This window comes from Polypterus senegalus, chromosome 13 (genome assembly GCF_016835505.1).
Source record: "Polypterus senegalus isolate Bchr_013 chromosome 13, ASM1683550v1, whole genome shotgun sequence".
In the NCBI taxonomy this organism is placed as follows: domain Eukaryota; kingdom Metazoa; phylum Chordata; class Cladistia; order Polypteriformes; family Polypteridae; genus Polypterus; species Polypterus senegalus.
This window is the reverse complement of record NC_053166.1, coordinates 135,406,206-135,423,612: the sequence shown is the minus strand read 5'-3', so window position 1 is coordinate 135,423,612 and position 17,407 is coordinate 135,406,206. Positions and strand designations below refer to the sequence as shown.

The 17,407-nt window shown below is 41.3% G+C and overlaps 1 protein-coding gene across 4 annotated transcripts in view; it reads right to left on the bottom strand.

Annotated features, from left to right (window-relative positions):
* Positions 1-17,407, bottom strand: part of sdk1a (sidekick cell adhesion molecule 1a) — a 1,556,037-nt gene that overhangs the window by 91,470 nt on the left and 1,447,160 nt on the right. For 3 of the 4 annotated variants that reach the window (XM_039774120.1, XM_039774122.1, XM_039774123.1), the window contains 4 exons: positions 16,002-16,105; positions 13,835-13,905; positions 10,069-10,201; positions 848-904 (listed from right to left, as the gene is read on the bottom strand). In XM_039774120.1, the coding sequence (XP_039630054.1) occupies positions 848-904; positions 10,069-10,201; positions 13,835-13,905; positions 16,002-16,105 (365 nt within the window). The remainder of the gene's footprint in view (positions 1-847; positions 905-10,068; positions 10,202-13,834; positions 13,906-16,001; positions 16,106-17,407) is intronic. The other variant, XM_039774121.1, reaches the window with a different exon arrangement.

Below are 17,407 nucleotides of genomic sequence, written 5' to 3'. Positions count from 1 at the left end.
GGGCTGAAGAAGGCAAGCCTGCCCCCCACCGTTCTCACCACATTCTACAGTGGCACAATCGAGAGCGTTCTGACCAGCTGCATCTCTGTCTGGTTTGGGAACTGCACTATCTCTGACCGTAAGATAGTACACACTGCAGAAAAGATCAGTGGGTCCTCTCTGCTCTTCACTGAAGACATCTTTGTAGTCATCGGCAACGGCTTCTACTCCTTGGCTGTCTGGACTCTGAATTCTGTGTTGCAAATTTATATGTAGTACATTTGTTACACTTGTCACTACTGGGTTTTTTATTATTAGTTTTATTATTATTATTCATTATTTATGCTTGTATTGCTATCTACTTTAGATTATTACTGTTTACTTGCCTATTGATCATTTTAAATGGTGTATTTATCTATTATAGTATTGCATAATTCTTTACCTGTCTTGTACTTGTCCTGTGTTAATATGTATGTTGCATTGCGGTCCTGGGGAACGTTATTTCAGGCCGCCGTTTGCTGCAACACGGTGTATGGCTGGTATGACAGTAAAGCCAGTTGACCTTACCTGACTTGACAGCAGCGCGACTGCACACAGAACAAGACCCGAGGCCTCCCTGCTAAAACCCAGAAGCAACACTGTTCTTTCTCTAATTAGGTGGGATCACTTTTTAAAATGAGGCATGGCATTTTTAAGATGAGGCTCTGGCACATGGGTATTTCTTACTAGGAAGCTTATTTTGGGCTAAAAGCAAAACATTAGAAATTGAGGAGACTCATAAGCCACTCTCTGATGGTGCCATTTGTACCCAAGTGAGCCACGTACAATCAAAAACCTTAAAAAAAGAGTCAGTATAAAGTAAACTTACGTGTCAGTTCGAATTCAGTCAGTGAAGGACGGCTTACAGATTTAAAGGCGCTTTTGGCTGAGGGAGATAAAGAAGAAAATTTGTTGTAAACAAGCCTATTACTTCTGTCACCTCTGTGGAAATAACAAATTGTTCAGAGGAACACTACAAGACTTGTCCAAGGTGAAAATCCACAAGTGAGAAGTGCTTCTTCCCAAATACTTTTTGAACAAACTTAACCAAGCCTTCAGGACAGTGCAAACTGATTTTACCCTGGTAGGAAACACAACAAGTATAAATCCTGGTAAATGAAAGAACAAAGGGGACAAAATGAACTGGAGAAATGTAAGCAGTGTAGTAAAACCACTCCTGTAAAAAATAGAGAACTGCAAGAATAGAGATTGCATCAAAGATATGGCTGACACAGTATAATATGCTTATATCTATTTAGATATTCAGTTTCTTTGCTTGCATCCGATGCTGCAGAGATAGGCTGTGGACCCCTGACCCTGGATTAGATTAAACAGGGTTTCAAATCTAGAAATGTTTTTCATGACACAGAAGTTATTACAGTTATGGTGGTATGCTGCCATAGTGGTTATGCACTGCTGCCTCACAGCTTTTGACTCTCAAACACAAATGCCAGCCATGTCACTGTCTGTGCCAAGTTTTTTTTGTTTTTCTCTCATGGATACTTTAAACATTCCAAAGACTATTTGGATGGTATGATTTGTAACTTAAAAATACCCCCCGAGTGGCACTGTGTTTGGGGTGGATGTCTAGCATTATGTGGGTTCTGGTCCAGAGCTGGTTTCTGTTGTGTCATCTTCTACCTTGCCCTGAGATAAGTCATTAATAAATTAATGAATTGTTGAAATTTAGAAGCTTACAGCAATTCAAGGTGAATCGAGTAGTGCAAGTAAAAATCCATGCAGACTAAAAATGCATCAAATTAGATAAAAAATCAGACAAATACATAAGATACCTCCATTCTCAGACCTGCTGTTAGGGGTAACAGGGGGCTGAAGCTTATCAGCCTTACTGGTAGTTGATCTAGCTGGCTGTTCTCAATTGACTTGTACTGTACCATGGCTATCTATACAGAGGTATCTGCTAGTGACAAAAGCATCAGTAACCGACAAGACTCCTTCATTTATTTATATGGCGTCTTGCAGGTTAATACATTCACAAAGCATCTCACCCAAACAAACAAGAGTTGACATTTATATCCTGAGCAATGGGGATTTAAAGCCGTGCCCTCCTTACCCTCCTAAGGCTGCGTTGCCTGGCAGCAGAAGTTTGACAAATCTAAGATGTGTAAATATTACTCACTGGATATCCTGGGTGTAGGGGGGGAATATTTAAAAACATGTGTGATAAAATCCCAAATCAGAAGTGTGGCAAGGCCGTGCTGGAGGTCTGGGTCATTAGCGGCTTCACACTTTTTTAATTGCAGGCACACACGTGTCTGCAGAATGTAAAGGTCACTGGCACATTTCACACCAGCCTGCCGTACGCGTTCTCTTTCAGTACGCTTTCGAAAGCGAGGAGGCAGTGAATATATTAGCACATTTTTAGCTGTCTAAAAAAGTCAGCGTTGCAGCTGCTGAAGATGCACCATACAAACCTTGTCTACAACAAAGGAAATGCTAGCAGCTGAAATCAAGCAGAGACACACACAGATGCTGAACAAAAAAAAAAAAGAAACAGAGTTAAAGCATAATTTTTGCTTTTCTTCATCATGTAACTTTGACTGGAATAAACCTGCTCTAAAGGTCTTCTGCTATCGCATTTAACTGCTTCCTCTGCCTGTTATCGGACATGTGCCCCGGTGATCATCTTCATGGCTCTGCTGATGTAAGCGGTATCACAATGTGACCAGAAGGGGGTGCTCAAGCTAAGAGTTTCTCCCTTTCCACCTGTAGCTCTAAGAAACCACCAGGGACGTCATGCATAACGCTGTGCGTAGAACTCTCACTATAACATGACGTAAGCACAAAAGCCGAAATGTGCTTATGCACAGAAAAATCCAGATGCAGGAATCTGTGCGTACTCCAACTTCCACATTCTTCTGCTACATAAATCCCGATCAGCGTGAAAAGTAACGCTCGTGCACACGCCTTCTGTCCTGCCCCCAACTCCTCCCAGAATTACGCCTCTATGAATATGCAAATCAATATAAATCGCCCTTAAGCTCAGCCTTCTGTGAAAAGACAATGGGAAAAGCACGGAGAAAATATAAGAATTTCAGCGAATACCAAGTGGAGGCAAAGGAAAAACATACTATTTGTTCAAATAAACCGTAGTATAATCAACAAAAGGAAGTTGATCGAGTGACATAGCGTGTTGGAGAAACTTTAAAGCTCACATTCACAAAGTTGCACAGTGCCGGAAATAAAAAAGAAGTCACATATCAAAGTCGCCGTGAAAAGGCGAGTTGTAGCCCACTGTCTGAGCTTATTAGGGTACAGACAAAAAACATAGGCACACAGTGGGAAAAAAGCTTGAAATGTCAACTTTAATCTCGAAATTTCCACTTTAATCACGTAGTTTATTTTGTCATTAAAGTAGAACATCATAAACTTCATCTTAAAATCATTTAATTTACTAGTTTCTCAAATCCCATCGTAACTAAAGTAGCACATTAAATGCTTTGGTTTATATTTGATCTTCAATGTGCTCTATGTGTGTGAATCACTGCGTGCTTCCTTTCTTTCTCTTTCTCCGACAGGACACAGAATCCATTACATTCGTGATATTACAGCTCTCTGAATAATTAAAATACTGAGATGCATATGTGGTATCATTTTCATGATGATTGGAATGAAAGCATGTTATTAAACATGGAAACACGATGGTGCAGTGATTGTTCGATGAAATAATTTATTGTAGCAGTACTGTCTCTTTCAAACGTACTAACCTCCAATTCCTGTCCTTACTTTTCTTTCCTCAAATACCCAATCACCACACAATCAGCTCTGTAATAGACGTTAAGCCATCTGTAAGCTTACAATGACGATTCTTCAAACCTTTTAAGGAACATTGAAATATCTTCATAGTACGTGTTTAATTATACTATCCTTCTATCCTTCCAGTGTTGCGCCAGCCTCAGTAAATATACAGCGCGAGGTAGGAACAATACGTGAACTTGCTAGCGCTGTGGCACCACCAAACAATAAAGATTATTTAAATGAAGTTAAAGTTTTATCTGTATAATATAATCAACATATTTTGCTGCATTTCATCTTACAAATGATATCGTCATCATATGTAAATACGCGCTTTATAAAGTGGCGCAGGTTATGCGATATTATAACTGTAGTGCAAGTTTACAGTGGGGTGATTGTACTTATAAGTACAAACAGTTGTACATGGAGCAATTGATTGAGTGCATTTAAAGTTCTTGGGATTAAACTGTTTCTGAACCGCGAGGTCTGTACAGGAAAGGCTTTAAAACGTTTTGCAGTGGCTGAGACAGCGTGGGCTTGATGCTGTATACCGATAATTCTCTTTACGATCAGCTACTGCTGTGATTCACATCCAGATACAGAGATATAAATACTCCGAGTGGTGCAGTGAGAGGAATATGGAAAAAGATGATCCGCTGTGGCAACCCTTAAAGAGAGCAGCTGAAAGAAGAAAAAGAAGAAGAAGAAGATGGTGCAGTGAGAGTAACAATGCTAAAGCAGTTATGGTATTTGGAATACTATGGCTATTCCCTGGACCATTATATTGTTACAAGTTAATTACAATCAGATGCATTACACTAATAAACAATATGCGGTTAGTTTCAGTGTATTTATAAAGCCGCGTCAGGAAAATAAGGAGTAACCACACAGGAATAATAGCACTGCTTTGACGCTGTGTGCCGACAGTCTGCAAAACTGAGCGGAGAACTTGTGTACGACAGGGTATGAGGTACCATGGAAAACTGCATGGCTTTACGCCAAGTGTAAATTTTATATATTGCAATTTGAATATGGAAACGTTCTTACTCAACATTTCTGTGCATACGCACCGTCTATGCATGAGGCCCCAGGAGAGGGCAAATGACACAACTGCAGCACCCAGAGCTGGTCCCATCCTTACAGTCAGGCCTCTATAAAATCCTGACACTCCCCAGAGTAGGACATCTGCCTTTTGGACCTGAAGCTGACTTGGAGAAAACTCCTACAAGAAAACCTGACCCTCCCAAAGATGGACCTTTTTGTGTTGAGCCAGCCAATGTGCCATGATTTTCAGGGATTTGTGCCATTGAGCATAGTTTTTGTTTTTTATTTTTTATTAATTAAATTGGGACACCTAATTGGTGTCCAAATATTTCAAAGAAGCTTGAGCAATTCTGTCAACTCAGTCAGACTATAAAGTGGTCACAGATACCCTGCAGTGGAATTGGTTACTGCAGAATAAGCTGGTGATAATCCCCCTGGAACCTCTGCTGTATTCTAATGGAGTTCTTGTTCAATGAATAACTCAACCCATTTATTTTCTAGGCCTGCTAACAGATTTCAGAGTCTTTATCCCAGCATGAAGAACTGTCATGCCAGAGCCAGTCCTGGAGGACCACAAGATGATAAACATGCTCATGCTAAATATGGCAGAATTTCCAAGCACTATATATGGATTCTCACAGGAACCCAGGGACCAATGTGCCATCTGGTTGAGCCTTCACTTTTGAAAATGTAAAAGATCTAAAGTATTAATACTATCTGTTAATGAACTTGCAATCAAGTCTCCAATGGTGAAGACAGACAAGTGACACAACTGCCATGTCTAAATGGAGCAGAGAATATACAGTACTACTTGCTAACAGATTTCAGATTGTTTATCTCAACATGAAGAAGGGTCATGCTGGAGCCAGCCCTGGAGGACCACTTGATGATGTATATGCTCATGCTCGATATGGCAAAATGTCTATGCACTCTATATGGATTCGCACAGGAACCCTGGAACTGATGGGCCATCTGGTTGAGCCTTCACTTTTGAAAACATGAAAGTTCTCAAATATAAATATGAGAGGCATTCATTAATTTATCTGCTTCAGTAGGAAAGACAAGAGTTTTCAAAAAATGTTTGTTTTATTTTCAGTACAGTCCCCTGATAGCTCCATACACTTCATCCACTTTTCCTGCAATGACTTTAATCCCTTTGAAAAAAAATCTTCCGTTTGACCTTCAAGCCAGGATTTCACAGCTACCTTGATGTCTTCATCACTTGAAAAATGCTGTCCATGGAGAGATTTCTTCAAAACCCGGAACATGAAATAATCTGAGGGAGCCAGGTCAGGAGTGTAGAGTGGATAGGTTCAGCTGCTGGAACCCACATTCTCAGATGGCAGCCTGTGATTGACGTGACATATGAACTGGCGCATTGTCATGAAGAAGAAGCACGCCTGCTGTGAGTTTTCCTCATCTTTTCTCCATGATTGACTCCCACAAACTCTCCCTGGTTATGGTTGTCTTGTGTGGCATGAACTCCAGAACTTCATGAACTCCAGAAGACAGTTGTCGTGACTTTGCCTGCAGATTTTTCTGTCTTGAACTGCACTCATTTCATGTCATGTCATCTCCAGTCACCAAACGATGTCTTCACGGAGCATCTCCAAGTTCTCCTGACAGCATTCTGGCATCAGCATTCTTGGAACCCATCTAGCACTGAGCTTTGACATGCCCAACTTTCATGATTTATTTTCCAAACTGTACCTGCTGAGATACCAATTTCTTTAGCTATTTGGAAAACCTTAATTTGTCTGTCTGACAAAATAAAAACTTGGACTTTCTTTCACTTTTCTGTGAAAGTTGCTTCCACAGGTCTTCCATTGTGAGGGTCATCTTCAATGGACTCTCTACCCCACCTAAACTGCTTGCTCCAAAAATTTTACTTTGTACGATGATGAGGCAGATTCACCATAAACTGCAGTCATTCATTCATGGATCTCCTTTGGCTTTTTCCCTTCGTTTATCATTGAACATTGCTCCAAATCTAGCATTTTCTTACTCGATTTGCACGAGGACTCTCCTGACATCCTGTCTCTTGGAATGTTACACTCGCATTGAGCCACAACTGAGTAACCTTGAGACATGTCACAGTATGCTTGCTGCTTTCTTTCATACTCAGGTAGATAAATTATTGAGCACCCCTTATACTATCCATTAATTAACTTGTTGTCAAATCTCCACTGAGGAAGACAATCATGTGATATAATTGCCATATCTACATGGAGCAAAGAATACTTCTGCCAAGGGCATGCTCATCACCTTGGAATGTTCTGGAGCAGTTCACCACAGATAGACAGATAAAGACAACAATCAATGGGAATCCAACTGCTCGGATGCTTAACTCATGTGACATCCAGTGTTTGGAGCTGGGGCTCTTAACATACACTAGATGACCAAAAGTACTGTATGTGGACACCACTCTAGATTATAAAGTTCAGGTGTAAACCGATACATAAAGTCAAGTGCATAACCATGGACTCTCCATTTACAAACAATGGCAGTAGAATAAGTCGTTATTGATGAGCTCAGTGGCACTGTCATTGGATGCCACCTTGGCCATAAGTCAATGTGAGAAATTTCTGTTCTACTAGATGTGCCATGGTGAACTGTAAGTGCTATTATTGTGAAGTGATAGACCACTCAAACTCAGAGAGCAGGGCTGCCGAGTACTGATACTGAATACTGTATGCAAAATTCATAAGAGATTTGCAAACTGCTGCTGAAAGCAACATCAGCACAAGAGCTGCACGGCATGAGCTTCATGAAATGGGTTTGCACAGCCAAGCAGCCCCACACGAGCATTAGCTCACTATACACAATGCCAAGTGTTGCCTAGAGTGGTGTATAACACACCACCATTGGACTCTGGTGCAGTGGAAACATGTGTTCTGGAGTGAAAAATCACACTTCACTATCTGGAAGTCTTGATGGATACATCTGGGTTTGATGATGCCAGGAGAATGATACCTTCAGGACTGCCTAGTTTCTACTGTGGTCTGGGGCTGCATTTCAGGATTTGGGCAATGACCCTTAGTTTCAATAAAGGGTACGGTTAATGCCAGAGCATGCAAAGACATTTTAGACAATTGTGTGCACTTTCAACTTTGTGGAAACAGTTTGGAGAAGGACATTGTCTGTTCCAGCATGACTGTGACCCTGTGTACAAAGCCAGGTCCATAAAGATGTAAAGGAGCTTGAGTGGTCTGCACAGAGCCCTGACCTCAACCCTACTGAACACCTTTGGGATAATGAGTCAGATCTTCTCAACCAACATAAGTACCTAACCTCACAAATGTTTTATGGCATTTCACAGATACACTTCAAAATCGTATGGAAAGCCTTCCCAGTAGAGTTGGGGACAACTCCATAATAATGACCTTGGATTTGGAATGGGATGTCCAACAAGCTCATACAGGTGTGATGGTTGGGTGTCCACAAAAGTTTGGCCTTAGAGTGTACAAGTCCTATCTTCACTCTGGCACATGTTCACCAGGTAGTCTCCACTTGAGTAGACTACTTGTTTACTTTATGACAGCACAGATGGCCCAATGGTACAAGATTTGGACCATGTAAAGTAGCAATCATAGTCAATTGATAACTATTTATATAGAAATTGATTTTCAGTTAGACTTCCTGTGCACAAAGCAGGTTGATTTCAAACGTGTTCTTTCAAAATAGTGGTGCACTGCTGCTCGGAGCCATTGGGAGGCAGTAGTGAACTAAGTTCTTCAGACATTATGGAAGACCTATGACCTAAGTACCATAAGGAGCAATCGTGGGTAAAGCAGCAGGTCTTCTCTGTGAGGGAAATAACATCTGACTGGAGAAGCAAAAGTGGTATAAATTATATGGGGGTAGAGGAGGAAGACGATGAGAACGGTGCCACACTGCTCCAACAAGCACTCCCCTTATAACTGATCCATTTGCATTTTGATTTATTTAGGCCTAGAATTTATCCTTATTGAATTTTTATTGTAATATTAATTACAGTGATGTACAACTCCAGTTTCTACATATCCGGGCAGAGCATCGCAGAGCGAGCGCTCCCAATAAATCATAGAACCAATAAAAACAAAATAACATTCCTTAAATTGGCCGGTATTTTTCATGTCTTCCAGCTGTCCTAGTGAGTCGCCGTGCTCAACAGAAGTCTTAACGCCACCACAAGTGTTAATGTTTTACATGCAAAAGTCACCCTAAAAAAATATTCTTAGGTCACGCGAATATAAAATGGTTTGCTTTACAAGAAAGAGCCCTTTTTAACCCTCTGAATGATGAATTTTAAAGCAATTGAATTCATTCCTTGTATTCGGGGAGAACCCAAGTATTCCTGTCTTAGATGCATTGAATAGAAATTGGGATAGAACTTGTCCTGGGGGGAACACACACACGCACACACACACACACACACACACACACACACACACACACACACACACACACACACACACACACACACACACACACAGACCTAACAGTATGAGTGAGCACAGTCGAAAGACTGAAAATGCATGTGAATACCTCACTGCAGGTAACTCCATCATGTTTGAAAATGCAATCCTCATCAATGCATCCCAGCGACAATTAATTCCGATTTATGCAAAAGAAGAATGCAGAGACATTATTAAGAAAGTATTGTGGCACTAGGGAGGGATCTAAATTAGCATACTGTACATAAAATGATCAAACCAGGGTCCTGGAAAGGAAGAGACTATCCCAAAAGCATCAGGAGCAAGGAAGAAACCACATCAGTGCCCATTAATGCAAGCGGGCCAATTAAGAGTTGCCAATTCAAAAAACATGTGTCTTTGGTGCTGTGGTAGGACAGAAGGAGAACCTGGAGGAACAACCAGACACAAGAAAAAGGCAAAATCTCCACATAGAAAGAGGATGGACCCAAGATGTAAGCTCCCCGAAGCACTCTGCCATCATTGTCTCCATTGTAAATGCTGGGACTCTAAGCAAAAGCACCATGGCCCTCCTGGGTAAAGTTCAAAATGGAATACATTAGCATGGGTGCCGGAAAATTCAACTCTGAGCCACAGAAGTAACAACGGGATAGAAAATGTTAAAAAGAAAAAACCTTGATCTCTTATGATAGATGGGCAATCAATAGAAAATGGCAAACTCCCCTCTTTCATGGCCAAGCAGTGATTGTGCAGAAGGCTTCATGTGACTAAAGGCACCTTTGGTCCAGCATACAGCAGGCTAAATGATAGAGTGATGTACTGATGGACACCATACCTGTCAATTCAGTCCTCAGGGCTGATGGGCTTGCAGTGAACTTGGCATCACCTTGGGCACTTTCATATGGAAGTTCTCTGTAGTAGATGCGATAACCCACCAAGATCCCATTTAGGCTTTCTTCTTTTGGCTTCTTTGGTGGTAAGAGAAATACAAATAAAGGGCATATTTTAGATTCACGAGAGATAATAGACACAAAGTTAATGCAGCCCGGCCATACAAATTCCCTTTTCATTTAAGGCCACTGAGATGATTTTTAGTCTGACAGGACCATCAGAAATGAATAATGGAGATGTTCATATGATTAAACAGCAGTGTGACATAATGGCTGAGACTTTGTCCTTTGGTCTTCAAATGCTGAGGCTATGGGTTCAAATCCTACTACTGACAGTGTGTGACCACGAGTAAGCCACTTCACCTACCTGTGCTCCAGTTGGAAAACCAAAAGAAATGTAACCAAGTGCATCAAGTGCATCTCTGATGCTGTAAGTCATCTTAGATAAAGGTGTCAGCCAAATAAATAATAGTGGTTATAGCTCCTTTCACAGAAAACACCATAAAAGCATTTTGCATAAACAACATGACTTATGAAGATACTGGAAGTTTTGATGGGCTTCCCAGGGCCATACCGTGAGCCACAGGGTGGGTGAGGTCTGCAGTATTAGTGACAGATGCTTTCAAGGTGGAGGTGAGATTACATCAGGGATTGGCTCTGAGCCTTTTCTTATTTTCAATGGTGATGGACAGGTTGACAGACGAGATTAGACAGGAGTCCCCGTGGACTATGATGTTTGTTGATGACATTGTGATCTGTAGCGATAGTAGGGAGCAGGCTGTTGAGACACTGGAGAGGTGGAGATATGCTCTAGAGAGGAGAGGAATGAAAGTCTGTAGGAACAAGACAGAATACATGTGTGTAAATGAGAGGGAGGTCAGAGGAATGGTGAGGATGCATTGAGTAGAGTTGGCGAAGGTGGATGAGTTTAAATACTTGGGATCAAAAGTACAGAGTAATGGGGATTGTGGAAGAGAGGTGAAAAAGAGAGTCCAGGCAGGGTGGAATGGGTGGAGAAGAGTGTCAGGAGTGATTTGTGATAGACGGATATCAGCAAGAGTGAAAGGGAAGGCCTACAGGACGGTAGTGAGACCAGCTATGTTATATGGGATGGAGATGGTGGGACTGACCAGAAAGCAGGAGACACAGCTGGAGGTGGCACAGTTAAAGATGCTAAGATTTGCATTGGGTGTGACGAGGATGGATAGGATTAGAAATGAGTACATTAGAGGGTCAGCTCAAGTTGGACGGTTGGGAGACAAAGGCAGAGAGGAGGGATTGTGTTGGTATGGACATGTGCAGAGGAGAGATGCTGGATATATTGGGAGAAGGATGTTAAAGATGGAGCTGTCAGGTAAGAGGAAAAGAGGAAGGCCTAAGAGGAGGATTATGGATGTGGTGAGGGAGTGGAAAGCTATCACCATTACGACATTGTAGGAACCTGCCCAGCACTGTTTCTCAGTTGTGTTTGAAGTTGTATTCTGCCAGCTAATTCATGTGGTTATAACCGCACAAATGAATCAAATCTTGTAACGAGCTGGAGCACCGATCATATTTACTCTAAACATAAAACATTTTCTGGCCTTAAACAGAGAGCAAAGTTGAAATATGAAAAATAGTCATTTTAAAGGATGCAAAGTATACCACTGTAATATACAACATAAGCCACAAAATGGAGTAAGAAGAAGTTAACCGTTTTTAAAGAACAATTTTGGGTGAGCACCATCCTATAGCTCCTAGCTCCAAAAAGGTAATAAAAGAGACAGTAATCATGCTTCACTTCATATTTTGTCTTTTAATGAGCTCTGTTTGAGAGCTTGGCACATGAACATCACAAGTATTAGAAGAAACGGCAGATTAGGTGACCTAGAAAGGGACCATCGGTGGTGTGGTGTCATGGTTTGAACCCACAACCCTATATGTTCAAGTTTACATCCTTAATCAGAAGATGGCATCACTTTAATCTCATTTTGGCTGAAACTTCCACTTAAACCCAAATAGAAATAACTGTAACATATGAGTATATTCTAAAATCCAAAATGGAATAAAGAGATTCCAATTTATTTTATATAGTGCCTTTAATAAAGAATACCATCTCGCGCAGGTGAAGTGTGGCTTTCAGTTTTCACACGTCATCAGCTAACGAACCATCAAAAGAGGGATTGGAACCAGTTTCCAGCCCAGTCCCTCAACCACTCTGCCACACTGCCTTCTTGCTCTTTTTTGTACAACCATGCCACCAGCACTTCAGAACAAGGTCATCCTCATGAAGCTAAGCACGTTCAGGCCCGGCCAGTACTTGAATGGGAGACCAGCTAGGAAAAAGCTTGGGTTGCTGCTGGAAGAGATGTTGGTGAGACCAGTGGGTGGGGAGGTTCTAGGGGGCTGGGGAGAGGGGTGCTTACTTTGTGGCCTGAATGTGGATCCTAATGCCCCAGTGTAGTGATGAGGACACTATGCTGTAAAAATGGCTCTGTCCTTTCCAATGAGATGTAAAACCAAGGGCCTGACACTCTGTGCTCATTAAAAGATCCCTGAGCATCCTTTGTAAACAGCAGGGTGTATGTAGCCTGATGTCCTTGCTAATCTGCCCATCATAGCCTAGTGATTCTGGTCTCCTAATCCTCCCCGGTCTCTATTTGGCTAACTGTCTCTCACCCCTTCACCACCTGACAGTTAATGTGTGGTAAGTGTACTGGTGCAAAATGTCTACTGCACATAAGTGGTTCAAGTGGTTCCTCACTCATTATGTAAATGTTTTGATTTGATTTGTCATGCTACATTAATGCCAATGGGGAAATTGTCTTTTTGCATGAACTTTGGGGGTCAGAGTGCTGGGTCAGTCATTGCATAGCACCCCTGGAGCAATTTTCAGGTTATTGTTCATGCTCCAATGGAGTAGGACCCCTTCAGGCAGATTAACGCGCTTTTAGTAGTGAGAAAAGCACTATAGAAATGTAAATAATTATTATCGTTAATTAGTCTTTGATGGATTTTCAAGTATGAACAGCTCACCATAGGCTACTCTGATCTTTGAAGCTGCCTACAGTAGTTCAAGTGATCATAAAAAAACTGAACATGAGGAACAAGGCTGGTGACTCTTAAAGCAGTCCAATTCAATATGAGGGTGAGAAATGCAGCTGCAGCCCCTCTGCTGGTCTAGATGGTAAAGGAGGAGGCAATAAAAGAGCAGCTTTGTAAACTGTTCACACGTCCCCTTTGGTTAGTTCTATAATGGATGGCAGAGCTTCGGTTCCATACTGCTTCTTTACTTTCCACAGTATGAAGGTATAAGCCCTCTGGTTTGTCCCATGCCAAGAGAGAACTTGCCCTAATTTGCAGCAGAACCAACCTTTAAGTTCTCCAGTAGATGAGATGAGGATAAATGCTGGTTTAGACATTTATCACAACTTGTAACTCAGATTTGGGTATCTAAGTAGTAATAGTATGTTAAAAGAAATAAAGAAAAACGAAGACATAAGAAACACAACAGCAATGCTGGGACCTCTGCCAGAGAAGGGAAATCGGCTCCAAAAGAGCTCTGAAAACACACGCAGACTCTTCTGCATGGACACTTGATTTGCTTAGGCTGTCATTAGTTTTTGTTTTCTTTCCAGCTAGTCAGAGGGTGTCCTACATGTGGTCTAATTTTACAATAATTCTTTTGGCAAGATTTGAGGAAAGGCTCCAAATTTGAACATAACATCTTACCTGCCAAGAGACGAGGACAGAAGAAGTGGTGTGGGGAGTCACAGCTAGAATGACAGGAGGCTCATCAGGCACTGTGAGGAGCAAGCAAAGACAACAACTCAGACTGCAAATCGAGCCAAGTGAAAGAAAGAAAAGGGCTTCTGGCAAGCAATGAGCATATGCTTACTATTCTCTGCATTTTTGCATTTCCTTAACATTTTGTCACTTCATTCTGAGCTCCGTCTCTCTGCACATACATACCAGTTTTGTATAGCAACAAGTACAAGTACTTCATTACTGTACTTAAGGATATTTTGAGAATATTTCTACTTTCACCTTACTTCACTAAGACTTCAAACAAAATTGGTTTTATATACAAGGTGAGACAAAAAGAAGTAGCATATTTCAAAGTTTATTCTACAAAAATGCTACAAGATAAAATAAATTTCACTACTACACAAGAAAGGATATACAAAATAGATTTTTTTCACAATGTTGTACCCATCTGTCTAAATTTAACCACCCACTGAAGAATTGTTTTCTGATTTGGGATGTCACCATTAGGAGGAATGCTGAAGTGCGTTCAGAAGGCGCGTTGTGTAGTGATGATGGATTTGTTGTTTTTTAAGAACGCTTTGACAGTGAAAGCACTGTGTGCGCCACACTGAGGCATGTTGGGATAGGGATCACCTATCGAAGGACCCCCACCCCAACACACTTGGCTGCCTCTACCTCGTGCAATGACCTTGAGAAATGTGGTACTCATTTTGGCTCACCCTGTATAGCTCTATAAACAGTATATAAAATCTAATGTCTGTCTGTCTGTCTGTCTGCTTTTCACGATGGATTTAGATCGGGTCTTTTCCTATAGTTTGCTTGAACATTCTGGTTGATTTTTGCTACTTCTCTCATCACTCTATGCATCATAGTTCGCTTGTGGTGCCCATTTATTTGTGTGAATCCGAGAGATATGCAGGGGCCGAGGGGAGGGGCCTTCCTCACTCACACGACAGTCTCGGAGCATAATTTACATCCTCTTAGCTAGAAAACGAGACTACTACTTAATAGATTTAGATCGGGTCTTTTCCTATAATTTGCTTGAACATTCTGGTTGATTTTTGCTACTTCTCTCTTTGCGCTAAGAATCATAGTTCACTTGTGGTACAAATTTATTCACGTACATCTGAGAGAGACACAGCGGACTGAAGGGAGGGGGTTGGGCCCTCCTCACTCACGCACCAGCCTCGGGGCATGTACTTTACCTCTGCTTAGCTAGTGAATGAGAGAACTACTTAATGGATTTAGATCGGTTTTTTTTCTATAATTTGCTTGAACATTTTAGTTCATTTTTCATACTTTCTCATCACACTAAGTATCATTGTTCGCTTACAGTACCGATTTATTTGCGTGATTCCGAGGGAGATGCAGCAGGCCGAAGGGAGGGGTGCGGGGCCTTCCTCACTCACACGCCAGCCGAGAAAGGTCTAGCTGTAGCCCTTGGCCTCCTGCAACCCTAATCTTAGCCATAGTGTAACAGGGCCCTAATGTTAATCATAGTCTAATGCAATGGGTGTTATGTGACTGACGTTGAGGGCATTTCGTGATGTTGTGGTATTACATGACTGACTTCATAGGTACTGTGGTCTGCAATTACACTCTGTTGCTCCAGCCTCCGAGCATAATTTACATTCTCTTAGCTAGCAAAAGAGAGAACTAAATGGATTTAGATCGGGTTTTTTTCTATAATTTGCTTGAACATTCCGGTTGGTTTTGCGACTTCTCTCATCCCGATAAGAATCATAGTTGACTTGCAGGAGCGATATAATCACCCTAATCCAAGACAGAGGCTGCAGGCTGAGGGGAGGGGGAAGCGTGACGTCAGGAGTAGGGAGCCGGGCAGGGCCCTCCTCACTGTCCTTTTTTACTAATACACAGGGAGAGCCACACGGGGCGCTAGTACAGTATATATATTTCAAGCAGTAATAGCCAATATACACACTAATACTGTATTGGGTGTATTTTTAAATCAATCTAATGAAATCATGATAAAAAATGCATTAATTACTAATCAAAAACTTGGAAATTTCTAGATGATTCCAAATCTGAGTGCTACTATATACTGCATTTGATCTGTGCCCCTCCCTAAACACTCCACAGCATTTGTTGTTAAACAGTACAGTACACTTACCATCTTGCAGGGTGGTCACTGGGTCAGTCTCTGTACTAAACTCGCTGTCTCCAACGTCGTTTGTTGCCATCATTCTCAGCTTGTAGGAGGTGAATGGTTTCAACCTGCAGGGAGGCACAATTTACTATTTTTCATACCCAACTGGCCTAAAGGTGGCAACAAGGCACATTCACAAACCTTTTCCAGTGAACAGACTTTAATAACCTGCCAGTGCATGCAGAAATGGACAGTGAGCAAGTACAAAAAATGATATTCATGCAGAGATTCATTAATCATAAATGGCCTGAGGCTAGTCAATCATTTTAATGGCCCTGTAGTACAGTTGTCCTCTTTCAGATCTGACCCTAATTCATTAACTTCTACATGAAAGAGTGAATGTGCAAGAGGTGATAAAGAGCCAAGTGTACCGCTTAAGTGAAGCAGCATTCATCTGCTGTGAAGCCCTCTGCCACAACGAAATTGGTGGAAAGTGTGTAAAACAATATGTTTGGCACAATTATACATTGGTCCAATTTTTTGATTAAATCTACAAAATGCTGAAGAGTAAAATCCATCAAACTTTACATGACATACTGCTTATCATACTTACTAAGTGTGTTTAAAGCAGTGCACGCTGTACCGTATATAAAAAGTAGGAAACAAATGCCTTTGCTTTGTTTTTATTGCAAACGACATTACTTAAATATACAGAAAGCAGACACTTTAATGGCTTTAAAAAAGGTTTAGGGTACTGAAGCAAGACATTCCAGCTTCCACTCCATAAAAGCAGAAAAAGGCGCCCTCTGTCTCAGAGTAATCATCCTGGGAAACGCTCTCTCTTCACCCCAGCCTCACAATCTGCCTTTAAACTCATTGAGCTTGAATAATTAATGGCTGAAACATGCACAGACTGTTATGCAAAGACAGCAAAATTGACACAGGCTGTTGCTTCATCAGGGTGGCCGTGGGGATGCAGATATTTAAAACGCAAAATTCTAGCACGCTGAACCTACAAAACAATTGCAATAAATGCAGTCAATGTTGCCGAATCAATAAAAGCATTTGCTTAAATAATGTATCCAACTTAATTTATTTCCTACTAGCGGGAAAGAAAGGAAGAAAAAAAAAAGGAAAAAAAGCCAGTTACACGGTTATTAAGGGGAAGACTTTATTAGAATTATCTGATTTTCATGCAAGAGTTGACGCAGGGAGATTTTTAAATTGCTGGCTTTGGCATCGGCCATGGAGCTGAAATTGGCGGGTGGGAAGGAGAAAGAAAAGAGAAACAGATGACCCTATGCCAGCACAAAGTACGCTGTGAGAGGTCTGCATACTAAAGTTCAGATATACCTGTAAAGTGAAGAAGAAGATTATGCAGTAATTCATATTACTTAGTTGTCAGCAAAAAAAAAAAAAAAAGCCGCATG